The 19,874-nt window shown below is 45.7% G+C and overlaps 1 protein-coding gene across 1 annotated transcript; it reads left to right on the forward strand.

The window, feature by feature from the left end:
* The first annotated feature begins 776 nt into the window (after positions 1-776).
* LOC143277297 (uncharacterized) lies at positions 777-19,229 on the forward strand. Its single transcript, XM_076582066.1, has 9 exons — positions 777-890; positions 2,528-2,852; positions 3,941-4,089; positions 6,421-6,726; positions 7,844-8,144; positions 10,665-10,832; positions 11,753-11,836; positions 14,917-15,137; positions 18,438-19,229. The coding sequence occupies exons 1-9, from the start codon at positions 819-821 to the stop codon at positions 18,870-18,872; spliced, it is 2,061 nt and encodes a 686-aa protein (XP_076438181.1). The 5' UTR covers positions 777-818; the 3' UTR covers positions 18,873-19,229.
* Positions 19,230-19,874: the final 645 nt, after the last annotated feature.

Here is a 19,874-nt window from a genome sequence, read left to right on the forward strand (position 1 = left end):
CTTAATTACTAGCCTGTCATTATAAACAAAAAGTATGTTCATCGTTTTTTTCTTCAGAGTAACTGACAACTGGAATGGACTAACCCCAGAAATCAAACGTGCACCTAACACTGATGAATGCCTTTAAAAAGTTTATTGATGACCACGATATCATAAAGAAAACAATGTTTGACTTTGATGGTCAAAGGTGAGCCTGGGCTAGGGAGTACCTGACCCAAAAAATTACAACAAAAACAAAAGGAAAACCGACGGGGCGCATAATGCTACGATGCTTGCATCGCCCCAAACCTCAACCTGAACCGGAACCTGATCAGACTGTGCAGTACCAGCAAGTGACTTAGCAACGGCACTGGTACCGGCGCTGGTTCCGGCAAGTGGGCTTTGCAATGAAGAAGATGGGTGGGAAAGATAGGGGGTGGGGGAGGAGGAGGTGGGGAGCAGGAAAGGTTTGTTGAAAGTGAGGGATGAGTGGGAAAGGGGGGAGGAAAGGGGCGTGGAGGGGGTTACACAAAATGCAGTTTGTGGCTTGATGCTCTGTAGGCTCCTGACACTACAACACATGGATGAAACATGCTTTGTCCAAGATACTTACAACTATCACACACACAAACATACAAATCACACACAAAATTTAACAGCCACAACAAATTTAGCATCCATTCACTCAGACGTAGAAATTACCAATACATCGTGTCTTTTCTCGGAGTCCCATTGTTTATACAAGGGGAGGTAACTCTATCCATTAGCCTCGCTTTCACTTCCGCTCCGAACGTACGCAAACAGCGAAAACTTTTAGATAAAAAGGGGTTTTGCCCGCAATGGAGAGCGAAAATCATCAAGTTACCATGATAGACGTGACCACTCTCACTTCGGGTGCAGAAAACAACGTGGTAAGAAAGTTAAAATTATTTGTTGAAAGCTTGAGTTGATTATTCCACTGCACTGTCGGGGCACCCCGAACCTGACCGTTGGCAAGAGAGAGAGCTCGCAGTGAGCTAAATATAGCCGACCAACACAGTCCCATCCTGCTGTTTGACTTGGTCCGGTTTCTTTGAGGAGTTTATTTTAATATTTTCACAGTAACATCGTCATTATTATTAGCATTATTTTTGCTATTATCATTGTTATTAATATATTAATTGTATGGAGTGTTCAATTAATTGTATTTATTGTAAGAATATTATTTGTTATTTTGTAGGTGGTGCTGCAGTTTGATTTGTTTTGTTGTTTTTAAATGAAGAAAGACATGCTGGACTTTGTTAATTATGTTAACATTATCTTTATATAGTTCATTTGTTAATTAATTGTATTTATTGTAAGAATATTATTTGTTATTTTGTTGGTGGTGCTGCAGTTTGATTTGTTTTGTTGTTTTTAAATGAAGAAAGACATGCTGGACTTTGTTAATTATGTTAACATTATCTTCATATAGTTCATTTGTTGATTATATAATTTTAAAGTAGAGAAGCATCAACAGTGTCACAGATTAGTACCAAGCTCATCAGCTGTGTGAATGAGTATCAGTATCAGTAGCTCAAGGAGGCATCACTGCGTTCGGTCAAATCCATATATGCTACACCAGATCTGCCAAGCAGATGCCTGACCAGCAGCATAACCCGACATGCTTAGTCAGGCCTTGAGAAAAAAAAATTTAAAATACATACATAAAAGTACTACTACTACTACTACTACTAGTACTACTATTTTTGAATGAATGATATGGTTACTTATATAGCACTTATCCTCAGTCAGAGACTGAACTCTAAACGCTTTACAAACACAGAATCATTTGCGCAGCAGGTTACCTACCTGGGCAGAGCGGACTGACAGCAGCCATTGGGGCGCTCATCATTTGTTTCCTGTGTCATTGTCAGGTTTAAGTCAAGCACACATACACACTCAGACATGTAACATTTTACGTGTATGACTGTTTTGTTTAGTTACCCCACCATGTAGGCAGCCATACTCCATTTTCAGGGGTGTGCATACTGGGTATGTTCATGTTTCCATAACTCACCTAACGCTGACAAGTGACATGGATTACAGGATCTTTAACGTGCGTATTTGATCTTCTGCATGCACATACACATGAAGGGGATTCATACACTAGCAGGTCTGCACCCATGTTGACCTGGGAGATCTGAAAAAAAATCTCCATGCTTTACCCACCAGGTGGTGTTACAGAAATTTGAACCCAGGACCCTCAGATTGAAAGTCCATTGCTTCAACCACTCGGTTGTTGCACCCGTGTGGGGGAGAACCTCAGCCCTTTACAAGGTGATGGTTCATGCCATGTGTGTATGTATGAATCAGAATCAGAATCATATTTATTTGTCATTAAAACTGTAAAAGAAAGGTTTATATCTAGACAAAAATAAATGGTTGGGGGGGGAAAAAAAGAAAGAAAAAACTGAACCAAATTAAATGTAAGGTATTTTAATAAAAACGTGACGTGTTCTTTGGAACATTCAGATATATGAATTTTGCTACATGTAGTACGAACATGTGTGTGTGCGTGCATTTTCAGGTCAGCCGGGAGGCATCAGCGGTATCGCAGCTGGGCCAAGAGTACCGCCATGCCCTGCAGACGGAGGGTAGCGCCACCTACATGTGCAGCGTGTGCTACAAGACCTGGCCCAGTCTGGTGGAGTTCAACGTGCATGTCTGTGTGGTGGAGAGTCTCCTTCAGCCCGCCAACGTCGTCATCATCACCTCCGCCACCGAGAATGCCCCCACCTCCACCACCACCACAACCACCACCACCACCACCACCACCCTCCTTGGCAGTGGTGGCGGTGTCAGCGGCGGCTTGCACACAACAGAGCTTACACCTCTGGAGAACAGCACGACAGGTAGCATGACAAAAATCGAAACAAAGATTTTTTTTATTTTTTATGAGGGAAGTGGAATTAACTCATTCTACCCCACAGCTACATAGCCTGCTACGCACTCCGCCTGGACCAGCACTACATGAGACCACTGCCGTAAAAGAAAACAGGGTGGTTCACTAAAACAGCGGAAAATAGATGGAGAATTGTTGATTTAATTGGACAAAGCATTGTTTTCATGCTGTCATGGAATCCGTAAACAGGCCAGTTTAGAATGCCAACTGTACCAAAGAAGATTGAAAGAAATTAGAATAGTGTGTTGGTGTGAGAATACTCATTGTTCCACAGGGGAAGTAATGATGGCATGCGTTACCTCGTACCTGGAGTAGAATGAGTTAAGCATTTTTACTTTTGTAATTTTTACATCCAGCTATCTGGGTAAAATGAAAAAGAAAAAAAAAGATAGAAAAAAAGAAGAAATTCCATAGAAAGTAAAGACATGCTCAGCTCATGTTCCATATATATTTTATATATCTGTATTTTATATGTAGAGAGAGAGAAAAGAAGAGAGAGGGAGAGAGAGTTAATGAGATGGGAGAGGTTAGAAGATGTTGGTAAGTTGTCCGGGTGTGTGTGTGTGTGTGCCAAGTATGGGTGGACAAGGTTTTGATTTTATTTGGTTGGTTGGTTTGATTTATTTCTTTGATTCTTGTAATTGTTATACATGATCCCTTCCAAATATGTCAAATATTCCAAATTTTCGGAATGATCACAGTCCTTCCTCAACTCATATATATATATATATATAGAGAGAGAGAGAGAGAGAGAGAGAGAGAGAGATACATTGAGTTTTGTATTACAGTTCCTGAGTTCCTCTTGACACAGCACCCTAAACATCAAGTTTGAAATTAGATAAAAATATAAAATAAATTAAAAATACATTACTTTTGAAAGTATGCAATATATATATATATATATATATATATATATATTTTTTTTTTTTTTTTTTTTTTCCGTTCCTGACTGAGCACCTGAAAACTACTTTGACTAAAACAGGCACCCTGCTGCAGTTCAGACGTTTTAGTGGGCAGGGACCTTGGTTTCTCTTTCAGAAATGCTTCCTGCCAGTGACAAGGCCAGCACGGCAGACACAGAGGCGGAGGTCCAGACGAGGACGTCCAGCACCAAGAGTAGCCCCATGAAGGTGGACGGCAAGGACTACGGCAAGGCCCTCCCCATCCTGCTGCCAGACTTCTTCAAGGTCACATGGGTTCCCCTGTCTCCCTGAACACATCTCTTCTGTTCTGCCTTCTGCTGTCTTGATGACTAGTGTGTCTGCCCAAACACATCTCTTCTGTTGTGCCTTCTGCTGTCTTGTTGACTAGTGTGTCTCCCCAAACACATCTCTTCTGTTCTGCCTTCTGCTGTCTTGTTGACTAGTGTGTCTGCCCAAACACATCTCTTCTGTTCTGCCTTCTGCTGTCTTGTTGACTAGTGTGTCTGCCCAAACACATCTCTTCTGTTCTGTTGTCTTGTTGACTAGTGTGTCTCCCCAAACACATCTCTTCTGTTCTGCTGTCTTGTTGACTGGTGTGTCTCCCCAAACACATCTCTTCTGTTCTGCTGTCTTGTTGACTAGTGTGTCTCCCTAAACACATCTCTTCTGTTCTGCCTTCTGCTGTCTTGTTGACTAGTGTGTCTCCCCAAACACATCTCTTCTGTTCTGCCTTCTGCTGTCTTGTTGACTAGTGTGTCTCCCCAAACACATCTCTTCTGTTCTGCCTTCTGCTGTCTTGTTGACTAGTGTGTCTCCCCAAACACATCTCTTCTGTTCTGCCTTCTGCTGTCTTGTTGACTAGTGTGTCTCCCCAAACACATCTCTTCTGTTCTGCCTTCTGCTGTCTTGTTGACTAGTGTGTCTCCCCGAACACATCTCTTCTGTTCTGCCTTCTGCTGTCTTGTTGACTAGTGTGTCTCCCCAAACACATCTCTTCTGTTCTGCTGTCTTGTTGACTAGTGTGTCTCCCCAAACACATCTCTTCTGTTCTGCCTTCTGCTGTCTTGTTGACTAGTGTGTCTCCCCAAACACATCTCTTCTGTTCTGCCTTCTGCTGTCTTGTTGACTAGTGTGTCTCCCTAAACACATCTCTTCTGTTCTGCCTTCTGCTGTCTTGTTGACTAGTGTGTCTCCCCAAACACATCTCTTCTGTTCTGCCTTCTGCTGTCTTGTTGACTAGTGTGTCTCCCCGAACACATCTCTTCTGTTCTGCCTTCTGCTGTCTTGTTGACTAGTGTGTCTCCCCAAACACATCTCTTCTGTTCTGCCTTCTGCTGTCTTGTTGACTAGTGTGTCTCCCCAAACACATCTCTTCTGTTCTGCCTTCTGCTGTCTTGTTGACTAGTGTGTCTCCCCGAACACATCTCTTCTGTTCTGCCTTCTGCTGTCTTGTTGACTAGTGTGTCTCCCCAAACACATCTCTTCTGTTCTGCCTTCTGCTGTCTTGTTGACTAGTGTGTCTCCCCAAACACATCTCTTCTGTTCTGCTGTCTTGTTGACTAGTGTGTCTCCCCAAACACATCTCTTCTGTTCTGCTGTCTTGTTGACTAGTGTGTCTCCCCAAACACATCTCTTCTGTTCTGCTGTCTTGTTGACTAGTGTGTCTCCCCAAACACATCTCTTCTGTTCTGCTGTCTTGTTGACTAGTGTGTCTCCCCAAACACATCTCTTCTGTTCTGTTGTCTTGTTGACTAGTGTGTCTCCCTAAACACATCTCTTCTGTTCTGCTGTCTTGTTGACTAGTGTGTCTCCCCAAACACATCTCTTCTGTTCTGCCTTCTGCTGTCTTGTTGACTAGTGTGTCTCCCCGAACACATCTCTTCTGTTCTGCCTTCTGCTGTCTTGTTGACTAGTGTGTCTCCCCAAACACATCTCTTCTGTTCTGCCTTCTGCTGTCTTGTTGACTAGTGTGTCTCCCCAAACACATCTCTTCTGTTCTGTTGTCTTGTTGACTAGTGTGTCTCCCCAAACACATCTTCTGTTCTGCCTTCTGCTGTCTTGATGACTAGTGTGTCTCCCCAAACACATCTCTTCTGTTCTGCTGTCTTGTTGACTAGTGTGTCTCCCCAAACACATCTCTTCTGTTCTGCTGTCTTGTTGACTAGTGTGTCTGCCCAAACACATCTCTTCTGTCCTGTCTTCTGCTGTCTTGTTGACTAGTGTGTCTCCCCAAACACATCTCTTCTGTTGTGCCTTCTGTTGTCTTGTTGACTGATGTACTTCTTGAACCTCCACTGGTTGTGTGTGTGTGTGGAGGGGAGGGGGGTTGACGGGGGTGTTTGTGTCTGCAAGCACCTGTTTGTGTGTGGTGTATTTGATGTGTGTGTGTTCATGTTTATCATCACATTTTATCACACATACTTAACCATGACCCTCAAGCTCCATGCCTTGGAGGTGTGAATGTCGATCTGCATCATAATGGTGATGATGATTATGATTGCTATCATCATTATGATTATTAATATTGTCATTATTCAGGTCAGTGTTATCATCATTATGATTATGATTATCATTATTTATATTACTATTATTCAGGTCAAGACGGACATCGAAAAGAAGGGGCGCACCCACTGCGAGGTGTGCGCGTCAGAGTTCGAGACCCCCGGGGCCCTGGTGAACCACATGAAGAAGCACACTGGGGGGGACCTGTACCGCTGCGAGGAGTGCCCCTCAGTGTTCAACACGGGAGAGTCCCTGCGCCGGCACTGCAAGAAGCACTCGCAGAACAGCCCCACAGAGTGCACCGTCTGCAAGGCCGTCTTCCAGAGCCCAGACTCCTGCGCTGCCCACATGCGCACCCACGCCGGGAAGAAGGCACACACCTGTGAGCACTGCAACAAGGTGGGGGCTGTGTGTGTGTGTGTGTGTGTGTGTGATGCAGCTTGTAACCCAAAATTATATACTGCAAGGACTGCAGTGTCCACATGAGGTGATATGGTTTGTAACCCCAGTTCTCTGCTAATTCAGGTGTTTGCCTACCTTAAAGACTACAGCGTCCACATGAAGTGATGCTGTGTGTAGCCCACATTTCTCTGCTAATTCAGGTGTTTCCCTACCTTAAAGACTACAGCGTCCACATGAAGTGATGCTGTGTGTAGCCCACATTTCTCTGCTAATTCAGGTGTTTCCCTACCTTAAAGACTACAGCGTCCACATGAAGTGATGCTGTGTGTAGCCCACATTTCTCTGCTAATTCAGGTGTTTCCCTACCTTAAAGACTACAGCGTCCACATGAAGTGATGCTGTGTGTAGCCCACATTTCTCTGCTAATTCAGGTGTTTCCCTACCTTAAAGACTACAGCGTCCACATGAAGTGATGCTGTGTGTAGCCCACATTTCTCTGCTAATTCAGGTGTTTCCCTACCTTAAAGACTACAGCGTCCACATGAAGTGATGCTGTGTGTAGCCCACATTTCTCTGCTAATTCAGGTGTTTCCCTACCTTAAAGACTACAGCGTCCACATGAAGTGATGCTGTGTGTAGGCCACATTTCTCTGCTAATTCAGGTGTTTGCCTACCTTAGGACTACAGCGTCCACATGAGGTGATGCTGTATGTAGTCCACATTTCTCTGTCAGGTGTTTGACTACCTTAAAGACTACAGCGTCCACATGAAGTGATGCTGTGTGTAGCCCACATTTCTCTGCTGGTTCAGGTGTTTGCCTACCTTAAAGACTACAGCGTCCACATGAAGTGATGCTGTATGTAGTCCACATTTCTCTGCTGGTTCAGGTGTTTGCCTACCTTAAAGACTACAGCGTCCACATGAAGTGATGCTGTGTGTAGCCCACATTTCTCTGCTGGTTCAGGTGTTTGCCTACCCTAAAGACTACAGCGTCCGCATGAGGTGATGCAGTATGTAACACAAGTTTCCCTTCTTACAGGTGTTTGCCTACCTCAAGGACTACAGCGTCCACATGAGGTGATGCAGTATGTAACACAAGTTTCCCTTCTTACAGGTGTTTGCCTACCGCAAGGACTACAGCGTGCACATGAGGATCCACACAGGTGAGCGCCCCTACTCATGCAGCGTGTGCCAGGCAGCGTTCTCGCAGAAGGGCCACCTGTCGCGCCACATGCGCATGCACTCCGGGGAGCGGCCGCACGTGTGCGACGAGTGCGGGGCCACCTTCTCCATCCGCTACCGCCTGGTGGAGCACTGGAGGACCCACACCAAGGAGCGCCCCTATGTCTGCTCCATCTGCAACGCTGCCTTCTCCCACCTCAACACCCTCAAGTTCCACAAGAGGCAGCATTCCGGTCAGTGGTGGTGGTGGTGGTGGTGGTTTTGGGGGTGGGGGTGGGGGGTGCGAGTGTTCAGGGTGATGAGTTGAGCGCTGTTGTGATGTTGACTGTTCCCAGTATCATTATATTTTGTAACGACAACCTGTTCTCTCTTTTCAACACCCCCAAGTTCTATAAGAGGCAGCATTGTGGTGGGTGGTGGTGGGGAGGAGGGTAGGGGCGTCGGGTGAGCGCTGTTGTGGTTTCCACAGTGATGTTACCTCTTAACAAAATATCGTCATATTCTGTAAAGACAACCAGTGGCAGTTTGTTCTGTTGTTCTCTCATTTCAACACCCCAAGTTCCACAAAAGATTGTTAACATTCAGGTACGTGCTGGTGAGGGTATGGGTGTTGTTTGAATGCTCTTGTGGTTCAGCTGTGTTGCCAAGGATGCACAGTGACGCTGACTGTCCCGATTTCATTCCATCGTGTTTTGTCACAATGACTGGTCACAGTTTGTTCCCATGATAGGCCATCGTCAGAATTGTCGAGACGAGTTGGGTTTTTTTGGTTTTTGTTTTCAGCCAGCTGGGGTCACTGGCCTGCTTTCTGCTTTTAAAGCAAGACTGGACAGCGCCAAAGAGGCCTGGGTATTATTACTCATCCAAAAGACTAGCATCCAGGTCACCACTGAGGTGTAGTGGAGGTTGGGGGGTGGATGAAAAATCTGGGCCTGTGTAGGGGACTCGATCCTGAGGACGCTCGTTTCCTGTTGAGGTGTGTGACCACTGGGCTCCACCACAGCTGACCATGTCAAGGTGGTGATCCACCCAGGCATGTGTTTAAAGTATATGTTTATGTGTAATCTATCTTCTGTGTGTATGTGTGTGTGTGTGTGGTCAGGTTTAGAAGCTTCTTTGTGTGTAATATTTCTTCTTTGTGTCTTGTGTGTGTGGTCAGGCGAGAAGCTTCTTTGTGTGTAATGTTTCTTCTTTGTGTCTTGTGTGTGTGGTCAGGCGAGAAGCTTCTTTGTGTGTAATGTTTCTTCTTTGTGTCTTGTGTGTGTGGTCAGGCGAGAAGCTTCTTTGTGTGTAATGTTTCTTCTTTGTGTCTTGTGTGTGTGGTCAGGCGAGAAGCTTCTTTGTGTGTAATGTTTCTTCTTTGTGTCTTGTGTGTGTGGTCAGGCGAGAAGCTTCTTTGTGTGTAATGTTTCTTCTTTGTGTCTTGTGTGTGTGGTCAGGCGAGAAGCTTCTTTGTGTGTAATGTTTCTTCTTTGTGTCTTGTGTGTGTGGTCAGGCGAGAAGCTTCTTTGTGTGTAATGTTTCTTCTTTGTGTCTTGTGTGTGTGGTCAGGCGAGAAGCTTCTTTGTGTGTAATGTTTCTTCTTTGTGTCTTGTGTGTGTGGTCAGGCGAGAAGCTTCTTTGTGTGTAATGTTTCTTCTTTGTGTCTTGTGTGTGTGGTCAGGCGAGAAGCTTCTTTGTGTGTAATGTTTCTTCTTTGTGTCTTGTGTGTGTGGTCAGGCGAGAAGCTTCTTTGTGTGTAATGTTTCTTCTTTGTGTCTTGTGTGTGTGGTCAGGCGAGAAGCTTCTTTGTGTGTAATGTTTCTTCTTTGTGTCTTGTGTGTGTGGTCAGGCGAGAAGCTTCTTTGTGTGTAATGTTTCTTCTTTGTGTCTTGTGTGTGTGGTCAGGCGAGAAGCTTCTTTGTGTGTAATGTTTCTTCTTTGTGTCTTGTGTGTGTGGTCAGGCGAGAAGCTTCTTTGTGTGTAATGTTTCTTCTTTGTGTCTTGTGTGTGTGGTCAGGCGAGAAGCTTCTTTGTGTGTAATGTTTCTTCTTTGTGTCTTGTGTGTGTGGTCAGGCGAGAAGCTTCTTTGTGTGTAATGTTTCTTCTTTGTGTCTTGTGTGTGTGGTCAGGCGAGAAGCTTCTTTGTGTGTAATGTTTCTTCTTTGTGTCTTGTGTGTGTGGTCAGGCGAGAAGCTTCTTTGTGTGTAATGTTTCTTCTTTGTGTCTTGTGTGTGTGGTCAGGCGAGAAGCTTCTTTGTGTGTAATGTTTCTTCTTTGTGTCTTGTGTGTGTGGTCAGGCGAGAAGCTTCTTTGTGTGTAATGTTTCTTCTTTGTGTCTTGTGTGTGTGGTCAGGCGAGAAGCTTCTTTGTGTGTAATGTTTCTTCTTTGTGTCTTGTGTGTGTGGTCAGGCGAGAAGCTTCTTTGTGTGTAATGTTTCTTCTTTGTGTCTTGTGTGTGTGGTCAGGCGAGAAGCTTCTTTGTGTGTAATATTTCTTCTTTGTGTCTTGTGTGTGTGGTCAGACAAGAAGCTGTAGTTGTGTGTAATATTTCTTCCCTTTGTGTGTGCATGTGTGTGAATAGGTAAGAAGCTGTATTTGTAATATTCTTTGTGTGCATGTGGTCAGGTCAGAAGCTGTATTTGTAAAATTCTCATTGTGTATTTGTGGTCAGGTGAGAAGCTGTATTTGTGTTTAATATTCTTTGTGTGTGCTGAGATGAGAAGTCGTATGTGTGTGTAATATTTCTTCTCTTTCTGTGTGTGTATTGTCAGGAGAGAAACCGTACAGCTGTGATTACTGCGAGGCCCGCTTCTCCCACCAGACCCACCTGGTGGTGCACACCCGGCGCCACACAGGGGACCGGCCCTACAAGTGCAACGTCTGCCAGGCCAGCTACACCAGGAAGAACCTCCTTGTCATCCACCAGCGCAAACACACAGGTCAGTGGACTGTCAGTGGACAGCACACAGGTCAGTGGACAGCAAGCACACAGGTCAGTGGACAGCACACAGGTCAGTGGACAGTCAGTGGACAGCAAGCACACAGGTCAGTGGACAGCAAGCACACAGGTCAGTGGACAGTCAGTGGACAGCAAGCACACAGGTCAGTGGACAGCAAGCACACAGGTCAGTGGACAGTCAGTGGACAGCAAGCACACAGGTCAGTGGACAGTCAGTGGACAGCAAGCACACAGGTCAGTGGACAGCAAGCACACAGGTTAGTGGACAGCACACAGGTCAGTGGACAGCAAGCACACAAGTCAGTGGACAGTCAGTGGACAGCAAGCACACAGGTCAGTGGACAGTCAGTGGACAGCAAGCACACAGGTCAGTGGACAGTCAGTGGACAGCAAGCACACAGGTCAGTCTCTTTATTGGTGATGTATGGAAGATTTGAGAGTGTGCAGCTTCAAAATTTTTAAGAAAAGTTTAGAAACATTGTTCATTGCTTTATTTCATGGACTGAAGAAGACTACGTCTTTTTGCACAAAGCGTTTTGACCCATGAACAGGGTACAGCTTATGTGAAAAGTACAGGTCTCATTTGGACAACTGAAGCATGGTAAAATACACTGATGGGTTTGCTGCAGCATGAAAGGAGTCTCTTTTTTTTCTCTCTCTCTCTTTAACTATGAAATATGCCAAGGGATATAACGTTAAGATGTGAACATTTTACATGTTATGAAAGGATTTAGGGTGTTGTGTAAGGGTTTTGAATATGAGGCAATTTTTGTGGATCTGGAGAAGTTATTATAGAAAAAAAGAAACATCTTTTTTCATCTATTTTTGTGCTATTTTGATTCTAAAATACAAGTCTATTTGTTGGTTTTCTTTTTTTTTTCTTCTTTGTTTTGTTTGCAGGCGAGCGCCCCTTCAAGTGCACCTATTGTTCAGCTGCGTTTGCTCAGAACAACTACCTGAAGGACCATCTGCGTATCCACACAGGTAGCGCATTGTGTGGTTTGTGCAGCTGTCAGTGTAGTTATGCCATGAGCTGGTTGTTGTGTAGCACCATGATGGTGTGTTAAACGCTTTGTGTCATGGACTGTGTCACCAGATGTTGGTGTTTTGTGTCTGCATTGTGTGTCTTGTGTCTTTCCAGCATGAAGGTATTCAGTTATCACTGTAACCTTTGTGTTCTTTGGTTAGTCTTTACTTCCTTTTTTTTTAATTTTTTTTTTATTTCCTCCTAGGTTTTTTGTTGGATGTTTTTCTTAATATGTCTGTTATTGTTGTTTATTTTACATGTTCTGTTCATGATTGATTTGTTGAAAAAAAAAAAAGAATCACAGAAGAGGCATGAAGTAAAACGTTTCTCTCTCCCTCCACCAACACCCACTTTTTTGGCTTGTCAGGAAAATCAAACTGAGCATCTGGTTGTTCAGATGAGATGATAAACCGAGGTCCCTTGTGCAGTATGTGCTTGGTGCACTGAAAAAAAGAACCCATGGCAACAAAAGGTTATCCTGTGGCACAATTCTACCTGCGTATCCACACAGGTAGCGCAGTGTGTGGTTTGTGCAGCTGTCAGTGTAGTTACTCCATGAGCTGGTTGTTGTGTAGCACCATGATGGTGTGTCAAACGCTTTGTGTCATGGACTGTGTCACCAGCTGTTGGTGTTTTGTGTCTGCATTGTGTGTCTTGTGTCTTTCCAGCATGAAGGTGTTCAGTTATCACTGTAACCTTTGTGTTCTTTGGTTAGTCTTTACTTCCTTTTTTTTTCTTTTTTTTTTTTCCTCCTAGGTTTTTGTTGGATGTTTTTCTTCATATGTTTGTTATTGTTGTTGATTTTACATGTTCTGTTCATGATTGATTTGTTGAAAAAAAAAAGAATCATAGAAGAGGCATGAAGAAGCGTCTTAAAAACGTTTCTCTCTCCCTCCACCTACACCCACTTTTTTGGCTTGTCAGGAAAATCAAACTGAGCATCTGGTCGTTCAGATGAGATGATAAACCGAGGTCCCTTGTGCAGTATGTGCTTGGTGCACTGAAAAAAAGAACCCATGGCAACAAAAGGGTTATCCTGTGGCACAATTCTACCTGCCTATCCACACAGGTAGCGCATTGTGTGGTTTGTGCAGCTTTCAGGTGTAGTTATGGCATGAGCTGGTTGTTGTGTAGCACCATGATGGTGTGTCAAACGCTTTGTGTCATGGACTGTGTCACCAGATGTTGGTGTTTTGTGTCTGCATTGTGTGTCTTGTGTCTTTCCAGCTTGAAGGTATTCAGTTATCACTGTAACCTTTGTGTTCTTTGGTTAGTCTTTACTTCCTTTTTTTTTAATTTTTTTTTTATTTCCTCCTAGGTTTTTTGTTGGATGTTTTTCTTCATATGTCTGTTATTGTTGTTTATTTTACATGTTCTGTTCATGATTGATTTGTTGAAAAAAAAAAAGAATCACAGAAGAGGCATGAAGTAAAACGTTTCTCTCTCCCTCCACCAACACCCACTTTTTTGGCTTGTCAGGAAAATCAAACTGAGCATCTGGTTGTTCAGATGAGATGATAAACCGAGGTCCCTTGTGCAGTATGTGCTTGGTGCACTGAAAAAAAGAACCCATGGCAACAAAAGGTTATCCTGTGGCACAATTCTACCTGCGTATCCACACAGGTAGCGCAGTGTGTGGTTTGTGCAGCTTTCAGTGTAGTTATGGCATGAGCTGGTTGTTGTGTAGCACCATGATGGTGTGTTAAACGCTTTGTGTCATGGACTGTGTCACCAGATGTTGGTGTTTTGTGTCTGCATTGTGTGTCTTGTGTCTTTCCAGCATGAAGGTATTCAGTTATCACTGTAACCTTTGTGTTCTTTGGTTAGTCTTTACTTCCTTTTTTTTCTTTTTTTTATTATTTCCTCCTAGGTTTTATGTTTTGTTTTTGTTTTTTTTGTTCATGTTTTTAAATTGTATAACTATGTATGTATAACAATGTGAATGAATGATTCTGTCAGGCAACCAGAATTTGTTTTTGGCGGTGTTCTGCAGCTAGGTTTTTTGTTGTTGTTGTTGTTGAACCATGGGTGTGGGTGTTTCTGTGTTCGCATTTTGGCAAGGTTTCATGTTGTTCTTGTCTTTTTTTTGGTTTTTTGTTTTAGGTTCAGGAGTGTTTTGAGGTCTTCAGTGGGTTTTTTTTAATTTCATTTTATTTGGTTTATTTTGGTATTACCTTCCATTAAGCACCTTCTAATCCTGGACCTACATGAAAGCATGCACTCAAGGCCTGATTAAGCATGTTGGGTTATGCTGCTGTGAGGTGTAGTGTTGGGTAAATGAAAGCATGCACTCAAAGCCTGACTAAGCAGGTTGGGTCATGCTGCTGTGAGATGTGGTGTAGGGTAAATGAAAGCATGCACTCAAAGCCTGACTAAGCATGTTGGGTTATGCTGCTGTGAGATGTGGTGTAGGGTAAATGAAAGCATGCACTCAAAGCCTGATTAAGCATGTTGGGTTAATGTGCTGTGAGGTGTGGTGTAGGGTAAATGAAAGTGTGCACTCAAAGCCTGACTAAGCATGTTGGGCTATGCTGCTGTGAGGTGTGGTGTAGGGTAAATGAAAGCATGCACTCAAAGCCTGACTAAGCAGGTTGGGTTATGCTGCTGTGAGGTGTGGTGTAGGGTAAATGAAAGCATGCACTCAAAGCCTGACTAAGCAGGTTGGGTTATGCTGCTGTGAGGTGTGGTGTAGGGTAAATGAAAGCATGCACTCAAAGCCTGACTAAGCAGGTTGGGTTATGCTGCTGTGAGATGTGGTGTAGGGTAAATGAAAGTATGCACTCAAGTCCTGACTAAGCAGGTTGGGTTATGCTGCTGAGGTGTGGTGTAGGGTAAATGAAAGCATGCACTCAAAGCCTGACAGCGTTGGGTTATGTGGCTGTGAGATGTGGTGTAGGGTAAATGAAAGCATGCACTCAAGTCCTGACTAAGCATGTTGGGTTATGCTGCTGTGAGGTGTGGTGTAGGGTACATGGATTTGCCTGAACACAGCGACGCCTCCTTGACTGAAACGGAGCTGTGGTGGTGTGTGTGGCAGGGGAGAAGCCGTTTGTGTGCGACATGTGCGGCACGTGCTTCTCGCAGCGCACCTCCCTGCGGCTGCACCGGAAGAACCACCTGAACCCGCAGCCCAAGAAGGCGGCGCCCTCGCGTTCCCGCAAGGAAGGCAACATGCTGGACCGCATGATCAGCGACCTGGGCCGCAACAAGCAGCGCCGCACCCGCCAGGCCAAGGAGGCCCTCAAGAGGGAGCAGCAGGTCAGGGGGTGCCACGCTTCAGGGTCCCTGTGTGTGTGTGTGTGTGGGCAGGGTCATCGTTGGGGGGCAGGGTTCGTGTGTGTGTGTGTGGGCAGGGTCATCGTTGGGGGCAGGGTTCCTGTGTGTGTGTGTGGGCAGGGTCATCGTTGGGGGGCAGGGTTCCTGTGTGTGTGTGTGGGCAGGGTCATCGTTGGGGGGCAGGGTTCCTGTGTGTGTGTGTGGGCAGGGTCATCGTTGGGGGGCAGGGTTCCTGTGTCTGTGTGTGTGTGTGGGCAGGATCATTGTCAGGGGGCAGGGTTCCTGTGTGTGTGTGTGGGCAGGGTCATTGTTGGGGGCAGGGTTCCTGTGTGTGTGTGTGTGGGCAGGGTCATCGTTGGGGGGCAGGGTTCCTGTGTGTGTGTGGGGGGGCAGGGTCATCGTTGGGGGGCAGGGTTCCTGTGTGTGTTTGTGGGCAGGGTCATTGTTGGGGGCAGGGTTCCTGTGTGTGTGTGTGGGCAGGATCATCGTTGGGGGGCAGGGTTCCCGTGTGTGTGTGTGTGGGCAGGGTCATCATTGGGGGCAGGGTTCCTGTGTTTGTGTGTGTGTTTGGGCAGGTTCATCGTTGGGGGCAGGGTTCCTGTTTGTGTGTTTGGGCAGGGTCATCGTTGGGGGGCAGGGTTCCTGTGTGTGGGGGGGGCAGGGTTCCTGTGTGTGTGTGTGTGTGGGCAGGATCATCGTTGGGGGGCAGGGTCCCTGTGTGTGTGTGTGGGCAGAGTCATCGTTGGGGGGCAGGGTTCCTGTGTATGTGTGTGGGCAGGATCATCGTTGGGGGCAGGGTTCCTGTGTTTGTGTGTGTGTTTGGGCAGGTTCATCGTTGGGGGCAGGGTTCCTGTGTGTGTGTGTGGGCAGGATCATCGTTGGGGGCAGGGTTCCTGTGTTTGTGTGTGTGTTTGGGCAGGTTCATCGTTGGGGGCAGGGTTCCTGTGTGTGTGTGTTTGGGCAGGCTCATCATTGGGGGGCAGGGTTCCTGTGTGTGGGGGGCGCAGGGTTCCTGTGTGTGTGTGTGTGTGGGCAGGATCATCGTTGGGGGGCAGGGTCCCTGTGTGTGTGTGTGGGCAGAGTCATCGTTGGGGGGTAGGGTTCCTGTGTGTGTGTGTGGGCAGGATCATCGTTGGGGGCAGGGTTCCTTTGTGTGTGTTGAGGGGCAGGGTCATCGTTGGGGGGCAGGGTTCCTGTGTGGGCAGGGTCATCGTTGGGGGCAGGGTTCCTGTGTGTGTGTGTGTGTGTGTGGGCAGGGTCATCGTTGATGGTGTGTGTCAGTGAATCTCGCTTTCACAGAACAGGTGGATCTGTTCTGATTGTGAGCCTTTTCCTCTGGTTGAGTGTTACAGTTATGTCCATGGGGGTACTGCTGCTTGATTCCGTGAGGGGCTGCTGAAATCAGGCTGGGGAACTCTCAGCAGATTCCGCTCACTTTCAGCGGGAAAAGCAGTTGATTGATTTCAGACAGGAAAAAAAAAATTTTTGTCAGAGGAAAAAATAATAGACAAGTACGTTCAATTTTTGTCCAGTCTGTTTCAAGCCCGGTTCAGTTTTTCGTTTTGAGCACACAAAAAAATTCTTTTTTTCAAAGGAAAAAAAATTTGATGATTATGTTTTATTTTTGTCCAGTCCATTTCAAGATGGGTTCAGTTTTTAGTTTTGAGCCCAGTTCAGTTTTTCAAATTACACTGTGACGTCACTTCTGCTTTAGTCACCATCTTGTATTTTTCAAACAGCAAGCATGGCGAGAGTGGTGAGTTGTGGAGGAATTCATTCATTCATTCATTCATTCCCTCGACCGCTGGGATCGTTTGGGGGACATGAGGAAGATGTCGTAGCTCGCCACGCCGTTCTGTTGGCAGCTGTCGTAAGGAGATCTGGCATCGTCATTTTGGTCTATTCCTTGACGTTGTCGGACCAGCTCTTTCTCTGCCGCCCCCGTCTGCGCCCTCCCTCTACAGTCCCTTGCAGGATGGTTTTGGAGAGGGTGTTATGTCGTGTGACGTGACCAAACCATGCAATCTTCCGTCGTTTGACATTCGTCAGCAGTGGTTCTTGGGGTCCAACAAGGTTGCTGACCAGGTTCCGCACATAGTCATTGGTCTTGTGCTCCTTGTAGTGGAGGAAAGCATTGCCAAAAAAAAGTGGAGATGGGAATGGTTGTCAAAAAAACTGTAAAAGTAGGAGAGGAAAAGGACGGCCTTGGAACTCACTTCAGAAAAATAGACGGTCTGTGAGACCCCACCCCACCCCACCAGGGGCCGAAGGTAGCCCCTGGACCCCAGCCCATTTTTAGAGGAAGCTCACCTGGACAATTCCCCAACCTGTGAAATTCAGGGGGACTGTGTTTGTTTCACCTTGACTGTCTCTGCAATGCTGAGGTCAGCTTTCAAAATTCTGTCAGAAGCATGGGTGCATAGTTTTTGATTCAGCTCTGTCTGTGCATGACTGTGTCAGTAATTTATTTTGTAAAACTGCAGACTGCCCAAAAAATGTTTCTGTTTTGTTGAAATTTCAATTTGTTAAGTTGCCAGGGATGTTTTCTACTTTTTGTTTTGGTCTTTTTTTCTTTCTTTTTTTTTCTTGCTTGCATTATTTTTCTACACACGCGCGCGCGCGCGCACACACACACACACACACACACAAGAATCAAGAATATTTAATCCTTTCACCCCTTTTGGACATGGAGGATATTACATAACAGCAATAGTATTTTACACCAAAATTAAACATAAACAATTAAAATATCAAAACTGTCAGAAACAGAATACAAACTATATGAAACACAACATAAATGATGATAATAATTTTCTGGTATTAAACCTCAGGATAGATCAGACTACGTTGCTCATCTTTGCAACATGATGGGCGCAATAGCCGAGTGGTTAAAGCGTTGGACTGTCAATCTGAGGGTCCCGGGTTCGAATCATGGTGACGGCGCCTGGTGGGTAAAGGGTGGAGATTTTTACGATCTCCCAGGTCAACATATGTGCAGACCTGCTAGTGCCTGAACCCCCTTCGTGTGTATATGCAAGCAGAAGATCAAAATCCCTGTCAGCTTTCGGTGGGTTATGGAAACAAGAACATAACCAGCATGCACACCCCCGAAAACAGAGTATGGCTGCTTACATGGCGGGGTAAAAACGGTCATACACGTAAAGGCCCACTCGTGTGCATATGAGTGAACGCAGAAGAAGAAAAAGAAGAAGAATCTTTGCAACATTACTTAAGTTTAACCAGATTGTCTTGTGTGTGTGTGTGTGTTTCTCCCTCCTCCAGGAAGAAGCCAACAACCAGGGCCGCTCCGTGCTGCTGCTGGGCAGCCGACAGGGGAGCAGCAGCAAACAGACGACGACAGCAGCCAGGAGGGTGGTGGGGGAGGGGGAGGACAAGGCCCCCGGCACCCCCCCTCAGGACTTTGTGGTGGTGGGCGTGGCCAAGGTGGAGGAGACGGGCATGACGGAGGCCGAGGCTTCCGCCCTGGACAGCAGCCTGCTGACCACCACCGACGTCAGCGCCATTGCTGCTGCCCCTTCCACTGCCGCTGCTGCTCCTTCCCGTACCTCCGCCTCCTCTTCATCGTCTTCCGGTCTGAAGAGGGGGGGTGGGGGGAGCAAGGCTGGGAGGGGGTCGCCGATCAAGCTCAAGTTGATTGTGGCGCCATCGTCGTCGTCTTCTTCAGCGGCAGCGGCGGTGGTGAGCGACAGACAGTGAGGAGGTGGTGTGGGGATTCTTTTTTTTTTCTTTTTCTTTTTTTTTCTTTTATCAATGGAGGGCTTTGTTTTGTTTGTGAGCTTTACCGATTCTGTAGCGAGGCGTTGACAAGAGGTATGTTGAGAGAAAGAGAGAGTGGGAAGGTTGGTTAGATCTGCTAGTCACGGAGTGAGGTGTCAGCAAAGCTGTCAAGAGCAAGAGCATTGGTGGAGAGGAAGGAAAAGTGATTTCTCTTGACTGGTCTCGCATGATTCAGAGACGTCTGGCTTTTAGTGTGAAAGAAAATGTTTTAATGGCTTTTGGCTGATTCGCCTTTTCTTTTTGCTGCATCGGTCTGTGTGTATGGTGAAGCGTATGTTGTGGAGAGGGTGTGGGTGTTGGGCGGGTGGGGGGGGGGGGGGTTAAAAATAGTGACTTTTTAAAAGTTTGTTTGGATTTTTTTTTTTTTTTTTTTTTTTTTTAGTATTTGCTGCACTGTTTATGGACTTAGCATTTGTGCAGTTCCGTACTGCTTGTAAAAGGTGGTGGCCTGATCATTAATTTTTCTATTGCTATTTTTTTCTATTTCTGATCTGATCTGTTGTGAGGCTTGTGCAATGTTATACAGTGACTTTACTTTTGAATCAAACATTAGTATTATTCCACAATGTGAATAATACGCTTAATGAAGGTGGTGGTTGCCTGTTTTTGTTGTTGTTGTTTTTTTTTTACAGTTGACAGGTCATCTGTCTGTAATATTATTCTTACATGTCCACGGATTTCAGGCACATTTGATTGTTTTTGATCCCGCACCCACCCCCCTCTCCCTTTTTTTGTGTTTTTTTTTGTTTTTTTTTTAACTCTTGTAAACTGCCTCCTTCTCTCACACCTGTTTCCCATCCTTTCCATGCCGTCTGGAAACTTGGGCTGACATGACTGAACGACTGTTGACCTACACAGCGCTGGTTTGTAATAAACCGTTTGAGGTGTTGGTAGGTGGGCCGTGGGAGGGAGGGAGGGAGA

The sequence above is a fragment of the Babylonia areolata genome, chromosome 34 (genome assembly GCF_041734735.1).
Source record: "Babylonia areolata isolate BAREFJ2019XMU chromosome 34, ASM4173473v1, whole genome shotgun sequence".
NCBI lineage: Eukaryota > Metazoa > Mollusca > Gastropoda > Neogastropoda > Buccinidae > Babylonia > Babylonia areolata.